Source organism: Lissotriton helveticus, chromosome 7, assembly GCF_964261635.1.
Source record: "Lissotriton helveticus chromosome 7, aLisHel1.1, whole genome shotgun sequence".
In the NCBI taxonomy this organism is placed as follows: domain Eukaryota; kingdom Metazoa; phylum Chordata; class Amphibia; order Caudata; family Salamandridae; genus Lissotriton; species Lissotriton helveticus.
Window position 1 is genome coordinate 54,536,368 of NC_136068.1, and position 16,560 is coordinate 54,552,927.

Here is a 16,560-nt window from a genome sequence, read left to right on the forward strand (position 1 = left end):
CCTGGAAGAAGTCCGTCAGCGCCCCGCTAGTCCTTCGGGCAGTTGTGGGCCTGAACAACCGGGGGCTTGCCTTGCTACGCTCCGCCCCGAAATGGGCGTGAGTAATAAGAGACCAATGTGTCACGTGATCTGGCAAAGAGGATCACCCCAGAATGTGTAGCACTGATTGGGTTCGCCACAGTGCCAGTTGGCTCATCAGGCGGACAGGGCAGCATAGGTTGGTTACCGCTGCCTGCCCTTGGATCGCCCGTAAGACAGCCGCGGCCAGTGGTGGGAGAACCGGCCGGGCGGTAGTGGGTCAACCGGCCAAATGCGATGCAGTGAGCGCAACAAAATTTATTTTATTTATTTATATGTTTACTTACCTGTTAAGGTTCGTAATCCATACATTACTACCCCCCACCCTGCCCCTCCCCCGTCTCACGTCACCGCCCAGCCGGTACTCCCACTACCGGCTGCCGTAAGATAACCCACCATATTGCATACTTTTGTGTGGAATAAACCTGCACCAATATTTTTCCCAAACAAAAGTTGTGTTGTGTATTCATTTATATCATCTTGCATGCTCTGGCTGTGGGTGGGGGTGTTGCCTACAATGGCACTAGGAACTCCAAGTCCCCAAAAACAAGGCCTGGTGCCCAGCACTCGCCCCGGTGCCCAGCACTCCTCCGCACTGACCTTTTAGCCCCACCCCCAGACAGTCAGCTGCAGGACAGGGTCAGTAAACTTGCTGTTTGATGTACCTCCGGCACACTTTGAGCCCTCTCACCACTTTCCGGCCAGTTGCAGAGGAGGAAGCAGGCTGTGTTCAGCCATTCCCACCTCCACGCGGGAGAGAGGCGAAGCTACATAAGGGCACTGGGCACCCTCTCCCGGTCCAGCCAAGGCCTCTCGGACCTGCCGCAGCTCCCCCGGCGCCATGAAGCCCTCTCTGCTGCTAGTCTGGGCGCTTCTTCTCCTGGCCCCCACAGAAGCCTCCACAGAACCGTAAGACTCGCCACTTATCACTGCAATATAAGGGCTCTATCCAGACATTCAAGGGCGGGTCAGAGAGAAGGTCCGCATCGGTGCCCATTCAGAACTTGGCCTCTCGGAATTATCCATATTCAGGACTGGGGTTTCTTTTCATCTACATTCCGTTAACCCCCGCCCCGCCTCTTTGAAAGCGCTCTCCGGGATGTGTCGGAGCTGCAGCCCCCTTGCCATTAAATCGGTTACCCCTCAGCTGAGAGAACACCTTCTGGAGTTGTAAAAGCGATATTCAGACCGCATGCCCATTTAATGTCTGGCCTCTCAGCTGAGATATCACTGCTAGGGTGGATGAAAGGGAAGTTCAGTCTTGTTGTTCTTTCCAGGTGGTTCACGCGTGGGTCTGAGGTTTGAGTCCTTTCTCCAGCCCCATGAAACCCCCGGACCACGGCCTAGATTTGCTGGGCGCGTGAACAGAAGGAACTATTTAACTGCGCCTGAATTTGCTCCCCGATAGCATCTCGGGTGGGGAGGGACCCGACTCATCCCTGACCCCCTCTTAGGGTGAAGGGCGAGCCGGCACACAGCCTGTCCTGGCCCCTTACCCACCGTCCCCACCCAGAAGCGTCGTGGGGGCTGTTTTTAAACTTTTGAATTTAACTTTACTAATTTTTCGAGAAAATAACACATTTCTTCTGCCAGTTTGAAGGGACTCCACACGTGCGGTGTGAGGTGTTTACTACTGGGGCCAATGGAGAAACTGGATTGTGACCAATAATTAAAACGTAGGCTTAAGTGTAGTTAAAATAAACTTGATTTTATGGACAAGGTAGCGTCGCGCCATAAAAGGTGCTGGTGTTTTAGGCAGTAAAATAGAATTGTACAGGTCAATGAGGCTGGTGAATTTGATCCAATGTAAAGAGCATGTTCTGGCAAACACCGAAAAGAAAAGAAGCTTGAAAAGCACCCAGGTGTGGGCAGCAGGCATGGCCTCTCATTTCCCTCTGGCTGGGATTCCTGCCCTTCTGCTGCGGATGCTGCCCCAGTCCTGTAGGGGGCGCGCGCTGCCTGTCGTGTACCTCTGCCTCGTGCTACGGAAGCCAGCTGCGCTGCTGCACGTGCGCATCTGTGTGCAGATGTTTGTTAGCGAAGAGCCTCCCTGCAGCGGGATGGGGGACAGATAGTGCCAGGGGTGGGGGTACAGGATGGAAGGAGCGAGGCGAGGATGCAAGGGGGTGTACACTTGCTTCACATACACAGAAAGGGGACAGTGCAGGCAGCGACTGTGTGTGACCCCCAACACTGGCTGAGCACACACCACAATAGAATCAACCAACATCTGCATGGTTGTCCCTATGCAAGGGCACCTGGTGTGTGTAGATCTGTGTGTACGTGTGAAACTGCCTTACTGTGTATCTCTGTACAACATCTGCATTTATGTGTCAATTTTTTGGAAAAACATGGGGACCCCTACTAAACAAATGAAGTTGCTATGCGTAGGGATAGAAGACTAATTATATAAACAGAAATAGCAAACATATATTTTTTCAATTAGGAGTACATGTATGTTCTAGGTGCAAAAATAGATTACCATATAATATAAAAATATATATAGTTATTTTATTTTCATTTCTTTTTTTATACTATTCATGATTTAGCTCATTCTTTTCTTTTTCAACTTTGTAAATTCAACAATTCTTTAAAAATTTTCCTGTATATTTACATTTTATATTCAAAGATTGTATACATGTAAATTTAGCTCAAATCAGAGAAATATGATGATTGGTAAACAATAATTTTATAGGAACAACTGATCATTTGATGTCGGCAAGCGGCAGAATAGGAACTAAACTGTTTATGTGTCTATAGCAGTGGGCTCCAAAGTGTAGACCTCGACCTCTGCTGCCAAACACAACCCCCACTTTAACAAGCATTTGCAATGCAATTGGTCTTGACTTTTGGACCTTACAAGCAGTGCTCAGTCTGAGCCTGTGGTTTCTGATGCTGAGCACCGGCACTTAATCATTAGCACCGGTGCTTGAGCACCAGTTCAGGTGACATTCATTTTGGGTAGGCAGAGGTCAATTAAGTGATTCGTCTGGAATCACAGTATGTTGAGCAGACAACGGGACTCAAAGTTGGGGGGGATATTAACAAGGAACCGGGAAAATTAACGCTAAGGGCGCTTAGCATGAATTTTGTTAACGTCCGCTATCGCTGGATAATATTGCCTGGTTATCACGTAATTAACAACGCTAACTGCCTAGGCGATAAAAAATCCAGCAATAGCGGCATTTTGGGAGGTTATTGCTGGTAATGCAGCGATAAAACTACAAGGATAGGGATATCCTTGTTGATAGCCCACGGTGGATTTAGCCATGTAATCCACCACTCATTGGATTACATGACTAAGTCTGAAAATTAGCAGACGTAAAAAAGCAGCGTTCACCGTGGTGAGTGCTGCTTTTTTTGTCTCTAACAGGGTTAGCGTGAAGCTTGATAATAGGAGAAATGTCGCTTAGTGACATTTCTCCTATTATTTTGCTTTGGAACGCCTACTTTGCATCTCATTAGAGATTAAAAATGAAGCGTAGTGAAAAAGGGTGCTAACATGCGATTTTGCATTTTAGCTCCCTGTTGTTGATAGGGCAATATTTTATATCCGTTTCTTTGGCTTTTAAAGCCAAAAAAGCAGAGATAAAGCCCTTGTTCATATATGCCCCCAGGTTCGCTAGCGCTGAGGTCATCAGCTCTGGCCATTATGCAACATTATCTCCCTGCTTGTAGGTTTTGTTGGTTCTGTGGAGAAATGGACTGGTCGAAGCTGCTTCCTGATGAGAGCCCCGGCACTAATGTTTACAAATTAACCACTGCTTATGAGTGTTCATCCATTCAACACATAAGATTTTTCGAAGAACTTTGGTGTAGTGGGTGTAGTGTCTTTAATGATAAATTATGTCTCTCCAAAGGAGATGCTTGTTTCCAATATTTTAGAAGAAAATAAAATGCCAAATTATTTTAAATTTAACCTAATTTGTTTTATTTATTATTATTTACTGTAGTTCCATGGTCACTAGGATTGTTTGTGGTATCAAAGCTCAAAAACAATTGTAGATTTTATGACGCAAACATCACATAAAGGTACTGCAGCAACACAAAGAATACAAGTAATGTTTTTTTATTTGACCTGACCCCATTTTCAACATGTCAAGATGCAAAATAACGCAGTAGTAATCAGAACATCCAATGACATCTAACAGTGCCACCACGTGTGTTCCTATGCATGATAAAGGCATGGGAAGACCCTCTTATCATTATTGCATCTGGATAGGTATTTCAATTTAGAAAGAAAACCAAAATGTAGGCTTTTTTACAATGCAGGCCTCAGCTGCACATGTTTCTGAGAGTGCTCAACATATACATCGCTCATCCTTTGGAATATTAAAATGTCTAAGTTTGCTTTTAATAAAAAAGGAAACCAGATAAAGAACTGTTGGGCGTTGTCCACACTTCTAATGCTATGGGTATTTCTGGCACCATGATACAGATCGGAATAAAGTTTCTGCAGTGTCTGTGCACCTACGTTACAGCCAGGTCCAAAACGTCAGTCGGTTGCTAAATACGCGAATAAACTTCACACAGATCTAAATAAAAATATACATGTTTTGTTAAGGAAAATAATAAAAATATATTTAAAAAAAAGACTTTTAGACAGCCGCCTTGCCTCGACTGAAGAAGGAAGGCAACATTCTATCTGGTCCCTGGTAACTGCTATCAGACCCTCCACAGCAAAGGCAGACTGATCCGGAGGGAAATCTGGAGATTGTGCGACCCGCTCCAGACCGTGAAGGGTTGTAAGGCTGGGGCAGATCTAACAAAGGCTTGTCAGCGGCTCACCCTGGTGGGTGGCTGACTCGAGCCCAGCCCAACCAGCATTTCTTCTGTATCGATCTTTTGCAAACTCTCCACTTTTCCCTCCAGACTAGTCTACCATGTGACTGACCCAGCTCCAGCCATACCGACCTGTCAGAGGCACCATGCCACAAAATGACCAATTACCCTGCCGGCCACTCCCCCAGTCAACCAATCAATCAATCAGAGCACTTGGTGAGCGCACTACTCACCCGCGAGGGTCTCAAGGCGCTAAAGGGGGGGGGGGGGGGTGCTGCTACTGCTCGAACAGCCAGGTCTTGAGAAGGCTCCTGAAGGTCAGCAGGTCTTGCATCTGTCGGAGGTGGATGGGGAGGGTGTTCCATGTCTTGGAGGCGAGGTGGGAGAATGATCTGCCGCCGGTGGTCATTCGGGGGATGCATGAAATGGTGGCGAGGGCGAGGTCAGCGGAGCGAAGCTGGCGGCTCAGGGTGTAGAAGATGAGTCATTTGTTGAGGTATGTTGGTCCGGCGTTGTGAAGTGCTTTGTGTGCGTGTGTGTGGAGGTTGAAGGTGATCCTCTTGTTGACGGGGAGCCACTGCAGGTCTCTCAGGTGGCCAGTGATGAGGCTGTGTTGGGGGGGGTGTTGAGAATGAGGCGGGCTGAGGCGTACTGTATGCGTTGAAGTCTTCTCTGGAGTTTGGTGGTGGTTCCTGCGTAGAGTGCGTTGACGTAGTCCAGCATGCTGATGACGAGGGCTTGGGTGACCATCCTTCTGGTTCCCGTGGGGATCCATCTGTCGATCTTGTGAAGCATGTGGAGGGTGTTGAAGCTGAAGGAGGAGACGGTGTTGACTTGCTGGGTCATTGAAAGCGTTACGTCCAGGATGAACACCAGGTTGCGTGCATGGTTGGTGGGTGTCGATGCAGCTCCCAGCGTGGCCGGCCACCAGGAGTTGTCCCAGGTGGAGGGGGTGGAGCAGAGGATGAGGACCTCCGTCTTGTCAGAGTTCAGTTTCAGGCAACTGTTCTTCATCCCATTAAACGTGAGCCTGACCTTTTACCAGCCTTACCATCCTGTCTGAGGCACCATTTCACAAAATGGCTAGATTACTCTGCCCCAGTCCTACTGACATGACAGCGGTACCCATGTCACATGCCAATACAGTGGTCCACCTGCCCAATTTAATTTCGGGCGGACTATCAGTTTGCCTGCAGCTGAAACTACTCTGCTGTGGCCAAAGTTCTCCGACAGCCCTGGGGAGTAAGGACCATTGGAGAAATGGCTACATGTCTGCCTGCCCAATTTAGATGGCCAGACATGTAGTCATTTTTTGTTGTCTGCCATACCAGGCAAATCCTGGGGGTGAGGTACAGTAAAATGTAAATAATGCTACCCCCATTATGGAAGCTGACTCCAATGACGAGGAGAGAATTATTTTTTAATTTTGAAAAAAAAATCCTGTTTTCAGACTTTATCTTTCAAAAATAAAATAAAAAAATAAACTTGCACGAAACAGCAATACGTATTGACAGGAACCGCCATGATAGTAGATCCTGCCAACGCTTTTTAAATGACTGCCAACTTGGCTGGCAAAATATCAATCAGAACCCAAATCTTTTCTAGTGCTACTGCTCTCAGAGCAGTGCAATACATGCGACTGACTCCACCCCGGCCTTACTTGACTGTGCAGACCTGCCCCTTTCATTTGGCTTATGCAGCTCCAACCCTATGAAGTTGTCAGTCATTCCTGAAAAATGACTGACAGATACAACCTGCTGGCTCCTTTCAGGAATTCTTCCAGCTACCACTTTTTGCTTCCTGGGTTCTCTTCTGATCTGTAGTCACCCTTGAGAAATTTTCATTAATTATCAGATGTTAATAGAAAATTTTATTTTGCTTTCTTGAGAAAGAAAAACAATAATTGCGGTATATAAAAGAGGATGTGTTTCTTTACATGGATGTCTGTCATCGCTGCACCAATAAATTCTTAGTGCAATCAAAAACTCTCTGCCAGCAAGTAGCGAGTGGCTGGTTCATGTGATGACTGACACTTAGAACAACCAATGGCTGAGCTCAATGTGCATCTCTACATAGATTACACAGGTTCTGAGATACATCTAAGCTGCTTCTGTCAAACCTAAAGACAGAGATTCTCACACATCTCACATATTCCATGTATCACCTATGTATAGATATGACATATGCATTATATGTATCTTATTGCTTACCACTCAGGAAGAAGGAGAGGTGGGGGAATCATTTTATGGGGGAGAAAGTTCAAGGAAAAAGGGATGGGCCAAGGATGAGTGAGTGATATGTTGACAAGCATGGATCAGCTTTTTTCAGTCCTCACCAGACTCATTAATTCCTCTTTTTGGGAATATATTCACCCATGCCTTCTATAAGCCCATCTTATCCAGGTAACATTCCCATTTCTGTACAGTTCATAGGTATGTGCAATTCACACCTTCAGATTTGCTTCGCTGTTCACGCCTTCTGTGGAAAAGTCACGCCTTCACACCTTCTCTGAGTAATTCTCTGAACAATTCACACCTCGAAGCACCTCGCTCCTTCATTGTGAGTACTCAGACTTTCGTCGCACAGTTCACAAATTCTGCAGGAAATCCACACCCTACCTATGCAATCCATATCTTCATTCGGGGGTGTGGTCCTTCTGTGAGAAATCACACCCCTGTCATTTACAGGCAGCACATTTCCTATTGAAATGGCCATTACACTAGCACAGTTATGATGATAAAACTGTACAGCACACCAACAATAATGTCTGGAAATTGGGTGTCATTGAATATTTATCATTTGACCATCACCAAGTAAAGTTCATTGCTATGTTTTGATCCTATTAACCCCTTCGTTGCGCCCGTCGGCCTACGGCCGTCGCAAGCACTACCTCCGTAGTGCTGCGCACGTCCGTTGGCTGACGTGGCCCCGCCCAGTCAATGGAACGCCTTGCACCGCGGCGGAATTGCCGCCACGGTTAAGGCGTTAAAATCTTTGTTTTCAGCATACTTCAAAATTACGAAATAATGTTTGGTTTATGCTTTCCTAACTGATGATATATTTTGAAATATTTGTACAGTTCATTTACAGGTATTTCATTTTTGCTGTGTGTCAAAAAAATGACATCCTACAGCTTTTCCTTTCACACTCCCTGTAGCCAGCAAGCTTGTCACATAGTTCACTTTACATAATCCCCTCAATTAGCAGTTGGCGATAGAAAAGTAAAGACTAATCTCCATGTTAAAAGAAAAAGCAACAATTTATCAGTAGACATAGCCTTTTGACCTATGTGACAAAATGAAAACAAAATATAAATGCATCTTTATTGCTCAATCACCTTCTGAACTCCCGCATGGTTATTAGGGCGTACTGCACCCCAATTTCTGGTGCATTTTCTTTCCTAGAAGTCATTTGCTTCTTCTGTAGCCAATTCACCCTCTCTCTGTACAATTCATAGCTTCCATGGACAGTTACACTCTTTTCAGTGGAAGACAGACTTCCTCGTCACAATTTATGCCTGCTGTTGGCAAGTCATATCTTTCAGGGGCCATTCCTACCCTTTCTAAGCAATTCACCAGTGGGCACTCCCCACCTTTTATATACTATCCACACCTCGCTTGGCAATCAATCGTTCTCTCAAATCATATAAATTTCCTAGGATGGTCCCTTCTTAGAACAATGGCTCTGTTCCCCCTTCCACACCAATTCACCCCTCATTGGGATATTTTCTGGCATAACTCGTCGACTTTTGCCCTATTTTAATTCTCATGCCCTTTCCCTCTACTCACCACTTTGAGGTAACCAACATTTACTTTTGTATTCTAATTTTCAACATTACGAGTTTAAATAGCCATATATTTAAAAAAAACATTAGACACTTCGAGCAAAGCATGCTTTTACAAGAATTGGCAGCAGGCTCACATGCTTGCCCAATAAGGGCAAAGTCTCACAGTCCAGTTTTCAAAATGTCAAAGGTTATAAAGCAAATCCTCCATTTTGGAGTGGTGCAATGCCATGCCCTAACCTTAATAACGATGAGCAGGATCTGCCCCAGCCGCCTTCAACAAATTTGGGGGCTTTTGTACGAGCCTATATCGCCACGGGAACGTCCCTTTATGTGACGTACCCATGGCGATAGGGGTCTTGCCTAATGTACAAGGCAGCGTTAAGCTAATTAACGTGGCTTAACGCTGCCGTGTACAGAAGGCACCCTTTCACGCTAAGGTTAGCGTGAAAGGGGCGTGCATTGGGTGTTGCGGTGGGCGTTCCACCGCAATACCCATTGTATTTGAAGCTGCCCCTTATGTACAAGAGTGGCGTACAGAGGAGACAACGCCAAAATTAAGACCAGGAAAATCCTGGTCTTAAGTTGGCGAAACGGGGAAAAATGCATTATTTCCTCGTTTTTGCTTTTTCCATGTGTGCTGCCTTGTGCAGCACACATGAAAATAGCGAAATGTCATGGTTTGTTTATGTACAGGAAGAGGTCTATGTACATAAACAAACCTTTTTAAAAATGCCATTTTGTAACTTTCATGTGTGCTGCATGAAGCAGCACACATGAAAGGTACAACATGGCATTTTAGGATTGTTTATGTGCAGGAAAGGACACCTTCCTACACATAACCAATCCTCCACTGCACACAGACACCCTTGCACTCTGGTGCAATGGTGCCTGCGTTGGCGCTAAGTTGTTAAACTTAGCGCGATCACAGGGGGAAACGCAAGGCTGCACCACATTCTTGTAAATACGGTTCAGCCTTGCGTTTCCAAAGAGGCGGAGCGTGTTGTTAAGCCCAGGAGGCTAACGACATGCTCCGCCACTTCATTCTACATGTCGCCCATAGTGTATGAAAATAGCGATAGGTCAGTCACCACACCGGAAGCTATCCCTGTTTATACTGTGGGAGTGGAGAAGTCTGTCTGTCCTTGATTCAACTCTAGGCGATAAGTAGTGTATCCTTGGTTACTGTGTGGAAGATGAGTAGCCTGTCCTGCATTGCTCCTTGGGAGGTGAGCACACTGGTATATGAGGATTTTATCCCTGATTACACTCTGTGAGATGAGTAGTCTTTCCTTAATTTCACTCTGGAGACAAGACATCTGGCCTTCATTACACTCTGTGAGATGAGTAGTCTTTCCTTAATTTCACTCTGGAGACAAGACATCTGGCCTTCATTACACTCTGTGAGATGAGTAGTCTTTCCTTAATTTCACTCTGGAGACAAGACATCTGGCCTTCATTACACTCTGTGAGATGAGTAGTCTTTCCTTAATTTCACTCTGGAGACAAGACATCTGGCCTTCATTACACTCTGTGAGATGAGTAGTCTTTCCTTAATTTCACTCTGGAGACAAGACATCTGGCCTTCATTACACTCTGTGAGATGAGTAGTCTTTCCTTAATTTCACTCTGGAGACAAGACATCTGGCCTTCATTACACTCTGTGAGATGAGTAGTCTTTCCTTAATTTCACTCTGGAGACAAGACATATGGCCTTCATTACACTCTGTGAGATGAGTAGTCTTTCCTTAATTTCACTCTGGAGACAAGACATCTGGCCTTCATTACACTCTGTGAGATGAGTAGTCTTTCCTTAATTTCACTCTGGAGACAAGACATATGGCCTTCATTACACTCTGTGAGATGAGTAGTCTTTCCTTAATTTCACTCTGGAGACAAGACATCTGGCCTTCATTACACTCTGTGAGATGAGTAGTCTTTCCTCAATTTCACTCTGGAGACAAGACATCTGGCCTTCATTACACTCTGTGAGATGAGTAGTCTTTCCTCAATTTCACTCTGGAGACAAGACATCTGGCCTTCATTACACTCTGTGAGATGAGTAGTCTTTCCTTAATTTCACTCTGGAGACAAGACATCTGGCCTTCATTACACTCTGTGAGATGAGTAGTCTTTCCTTAATTTCACTCTGGAGACAAGACATCTGGCCTTCATTACACTCTGTGAGGTAGGCGCAATGGCCCTCATTACACTCTGGGAGACATTTTTTTTATCCCTAGTTGTAGTATGGGAGAGGAGTGTCTGAGGTGAGGGCACTGTCCCTCAATATTTATACACTGGAGGATCAGGAATGTGTCCCTGATCAGACTCTGAAGGGTAATCAGACTGTCACTCATCACACTCGGAGAGACGAGGAATTTATCCCTGATTACGCTCTGGAGATATGTATCTTGTTTATACTCTGTGAGGTGAGTGCACTGTCCCTCATTACTCTCTGGGAGATAAGGGGTCTCCCCATCATGACAATAAACATTTAGGATAAACATTTTATTTTATTTCGAGAATACTAACATCTGTTATGTAAACATTGTAAATAATGTACAGTGGAGGGACACCATTCAGTGCGTGCGTGCATGTATTACACCAACACGTCTTTCACAATTTACAATCTTCATTTAGCCCACTGGGGTAAGACTAGTAATGTTAAATTGTGGTGTGACATTAATAACTTTTGACTCTATTACGAGAACACCAATGTTTGACATGCAAATATTGTAAATAGTATAATCCATTTGGGGACATTACAAAATGGCCGCCACAGTGGTTTGAATTGTAGATACACTTTGAGGAGCAGTCTCCTCTCTAGTGCACTGATTGCAATAGAGATAAACCTGGTAACTATGAGCTTTCCTTAGCGTGACCAAGGCTTAATTGCCGAAACGCGTTGTTGTACTTGCCATTAAATAATCTTTTTCTTGCACGAAAAGGTGTCTGAGTTGTTTCTGTGACGAAACATAGACTGGGTGTGAAGAATATTAAATATTACATTTAATTTTAACAAAATAAAATACATTTATTATACATTGTAATAAAATATAACACATAAGCGTAATAAAAAATATAAACGCACATAAATATTTATACATATATATTTACTTTAAAACAATTAATAAACTATTATTTTTAATTTATGTTAAAAGTTTAAAATTATATAAAAAATAAAAATATATATTATGATTTAGTATATAAAAACATCTATAATAAATTAAAACATTGAACTAATAAAAAACATTTAAACTTACATTTCACAATACAGTCAATGCAACGGTAGGGAAAGAGTTGGATAGCGGATGGGTAAAAATAACTATTCCCACTCGAGTGAGTGCAACAATAGGGAAAGTGCTGCTGGATAGTGAAGGGGTTAAAAATTACTATTCCCACTCCAGTGAGTGCAACAGTAGGGAAAGTGTTGGATAGCGGAGAGGTAAAAATTACTATTCCCCCTCCAGTGAGAGCAACAGTAGGGAAAATATTGGATAGCAGAGGAGTAAAACATTTTATTCTCACTCCTGTGATTGCAACAGCAGGGAAAGTGTTGTCTTTTAATCTAGAAAATATTTACAAACAAAAACATTAATTAACACCTTACGTGCTGCCGTCCACTGTTGAACGTCGAGCGCACTACCTTCCTAGTGCTGCGCATGTTCAACGTTCAGCGCAAGGAAACGCCCGCCCCGCGGCGGAATTACTGCCGCGGTTAACGGGTTAAAACATAAATGTATTAGTATTATTTCCTACCCTATAACACCACACCAATAACAACACACTTCAACATTTTAAATTAAAGTCACTTCCATAATTAACATAGTTAATAATCAATTAAATAAATATTATTTATAAAAGACCTAATAAACATTAATTACCTAAACACACTTTAACAATATAATGTCCACAACACACCCCTAAATTAAACTATAAAATAATAAAACACAAATAAAACGTATTTTTAAATTAAAAACCATTGCTATTGACAACTAATAATAAAGTAATCAAAATCTATTTACTACCCCCCTTTACCCCTTTAAAAGTAAAAACAACACGCAATAAAAAAACAATTACCCAAAATAAACATCAAATAATTAACATTAATTAACAACTGTATAATAATTAATTAAACACAAATTACTTCTCATCCATTACCCCTATAAACCCCACAACACACACCTAAAATGAATTACACAATTATCATAATACATTTTTAATGAATTTAATTAATATCAATTAACAAACAATTATGAATAAAAAATAAATAAACTACTTACCACCCTATAGCCCTATAACCCCCAAAACACACACCTAAAATTAATTACACGATTACCATATTTAATTACCAGTCTCGGCAACGACATTCAACATCCTGTGATCCTGGGCAAATCACTTAATATCCCCATGCCTGCCAAAAATGAATGTGAACTTGTGTAATGTAATTGGTGCTCATGTAAAGCGCTCCAATACATTTGGGTCGAGTTTGCGCTATATAAAACTGCAAAAAAACAAACTAAAAAGCCACGTGCCTATTGGGCTTATTTCCTAGAACTGAGGCTAGCAGACCATGGGCCAGATGTACAACCCTTACATTTTGCCACTCGCAAAATGCAATTTACAACAGTGTCTCAAACACTGATAGCGATTCCTAATTTGGCCTCAAATTGCCTACCTCATTAATTTTGATGAGGCAGGTGCTCTGTGCAACCCCATTAGGAATGGCCAGCACTCACAGGGATGGTGGCCTGCTGGGGTCAGCAGACCACCATGTCTGTGACTGCTTTTTTAATAAAGCAGTTTAAAAAAAAATGCAACCAGTTTTTCTTAACACCTTGACTGCGGCGCGAATTCCACTGCGGAGCTGGACATTCCAATCGCGGGCGTGGTTCGGACGGCCCCCGGCCATTGTACGCACACACCCACCGTGATTCATGACGGCCGGGGGCCATCATGAGCACGGAAGGAGTTAAAGGAAAACGGGATACATTTAAAAAAGAAAAATGAAACGTTTCTGTTTTATTTTTTAAGAGCACGCAGTGGTCCCTATTCTTGCCCACAATCGCAGAGGGGAAGGGGTCCCCTGGGGATCCCTTCCCATTTGCGTGTGGCTTACCACCTACTTGAAGTAGGTGGTACACTGCAAGTGTTTTTTGACCGAAAATGTGGTTGGTGTATAATAAAGTGAGTAGATAACCCCTTCCTATGTCCAGGAAGAGTTGTGATCCAATGTTATTTGATCTCCTGATCAGACTGTGCGATTTTCTCCACTACTAGGCACTATGCTGTGATCATACCGGCCTTCCTGCGGCAGTCTCGATGGCAGAAGGTCTGCATCCACATCAGCGAACTGACCGAGAAGATGCAACTTACTGTCACCCTCCGGACCACGTCCCACAACCACACCCTGGTCAGGAAAACAGTTGAGGCCCCCGTGCTGTTCGAGTGTGCGCCCTTCCAGGTAGGTGTCACACTAGTCTCAATGATATTGTAACTACAATGATTTATGAATACACCAACCTGCTCAAGGTAGATGAAGCAAACCTCTGGAAGCAATGGATCCACCGAGCTCTGCAATGAGTCACCACCAGGAGTGATCTGAACTGCCTTTAGATGGACACAGGTGAGGGAAGGGGGAAAATGGGTACATTGGCTCAAGGTTTCTGATAGGTCGTCTTCAAGTTTCTTTCAGCACTAATGTGCTACAGTCTCCTTGTGGGTTTTTTGAGATGTTACCCCAATGAGCGCCACTGTAACCAATGATGAGGCTGGATGAGATTAGGAACTACTTTAGACTTGTTTAAACTAAAGCGCGAGAACAACTCACTCCCTTACCATTGAACAACATCTGATGTCTTGAGCCAAGTTCCATTTAGATTCATGGGAAACATTCTCACCGCTCATGTATAGTGTGCTAGAACACACTTCTCCAACTACCCGTGAGTAGCTCTCCTGTGTACAGCCCAGCCACTGATACAGATGTTATTTCTTGGCTGAATTAAAAAATGCATATCAGAATTAAAAATTGCATATTTGCGATGAAAATGTTTGTATTTTCAGAACTAATAAGCTGATGGCTTTAGAAACATGGTTGGATTTACCACAATATATTTAAAGCTGATATTGGAGCAAGGGGTCTTGGGGAGAATTATTCCTCATATTTTCCTTGGTGCCAGGGAAATTGCAGCTATGGCTGTACAATGGGCATGTAGAGGCATCCCAAAGCTGATAATGGTTTCTTACATTTTATTTATTTATTTTTTATTTGTATTTATTTAATGCGATTTTATATAGCGCGAACTTTACCCGAAGGTGTCAGAGCGCTTTACATAAGAACCAGTTGCAAAACATAAGGACTTAGGATTACATGCGTTACATAAACGATATACACAGAAAAAAAATTGCAAATGTACAAGATGTAAAGTCACACAAAGAAGAGACTGGTGTTTATAGTTATGTCTATATACATAGGGAAGGGATATCACAAAGGAATGGTAGAGAGTACAAAGGTCTACTGCATATACTAGTGATTAGAGTTATCTCTATATACATAGGGAAGGGATATGAATGGATACACTCTAAGAGTCACATAGGAATGGTAGATAGTACAAAGGTCTACTGCATTTACTAGTGATTAGAGTTATCTCTATATACATAGGGAAGGAATACGAATGGATATACTCTAAGAGTCACATAGGAATAGTAGAGTACAAAAGTCTAATGCATATAATAGTGATTAGAGTTATCTCTATATACAGAAAAGAAGAGTTCCATTAAGTGGGGTCGGAGGGGGATGCAGTCACAGCACCGAGGGAGGGACAGAGAAGGGCAGGAAAGTGAGACAAATGAGTAAGACAGTGAGGAGTGTGTCAGAGGCAACAGGAGAGACAATAGAAAGGTCGAAAGGACAGAGGGGGAGGTCAGAGATTGCTAAAATGGCGGAGGAGAAAGGAAGAAGAAGAAGCGAAAAGTTAAAAAGAAAATTGTGGGGAGCACAAAGGTCTAAGTCCGAAAGTCCAGGAAGAGGGCTGACATAGCCAGCAAGTCCAGGGGGAGAAAGGCAGTCCGCAGCAAAGTCGCAGCCTCATCGTTCATGAGGAGCTGAGGCAGAGGATTCCAATCCGGAGACCAGGGGGTCAGGGAAGAAAGACCACAGGCGCCAAGGCAGAACGGGAGGCAGCAAAGTCTAAAACAAAGTTTGAAGGGAAGGAGGGGCCTCTCACCAGAGCCCAGTTAGACACGATGTGGGTGGTGGCGTTGTGCGTGGGGGGTGAAGGCCGCGTTGACGCTGTTGGTGCGTTCGCGCTCCCGCGCGTTGGCCTTTTGGCGCTGGCACGGCTCCCGGTGCAGCCGGTGAGTTGTGTGAGGGTTCATCCGCCCTGGCAGTTGTGTGGGAATCGGCGGCGGGCCGGCAGGGGGGCAAGCAGGCAGCAGACATATGGCAGCAATATCTGGGAGCTATGGACGCAGAAGGCACAAAGCGCCCAAACGAAGACCTTCACCGCAGGAACCGCCAGGAGAACGGGCGCCTCAGATGTTGGGTCCCGAAAAGACCGCCGTGTGGGCAGCGGCGGCCGCCATTTTAGAGTCAGGCACCGGTGGAGGCTGCAGCAGAGATGCGACGCTTGGTGCCGATCATACCATCACTAGTGCTTCTTGCCTGTTTGGCAGTCGGGCGAGGTGGGCGATCTCCGGCGGCAAGTCCTCCCCCAGCTGTCTCCGCGGGAGCCAGCAATAACGCTTCTGCTCCGATGTCGTGCCGCCATGTTGGGAAGCTGGTGAGCGCTCTCCTCAGCAATCCGGGTAAAAAATCACCCCAGCCCCGCGACTCCAAGATCTCCAAAACACCTCCGCTAATGCCTCACAACCTCCCACGCCGGGGACACGAAGGACGGTAGCCCCAGCTGTCAGTG

At 44.5% G+C, this 16,560-nt stretch overlaps 1 protein-coding gene across 1 annotated transcript in view; it reads left to right on the plus strand.

Annotated features, from left to right (window-relative positions):
• The first annotated feature begins 785 nt into the window (after nucleotides 1–785).
• Nucleotides 786–16,560, plus strand: part of LOC144768022 (alpha-2-macroglobulin-like protein 1) — a 409,313-nt gene continuing 393,538 nt past the window's right edge. Inside the window, exons 1-2 of the mRNA XM_078651420.1 lie at nucleotides 786–987; nucleotides 13,925–14,108. Of these exons, the coding sequence (XP_078507546.1) occupies nucleotides 920–987; nucleotides 13,925–14,108 (252 nt within the window). The 5' untranslated portion in view covers nucleotides 786–919. The remainder of the gene's footprint in view (nucleotides 988–13,924; nucleotides 14,109–16,560) is intronic.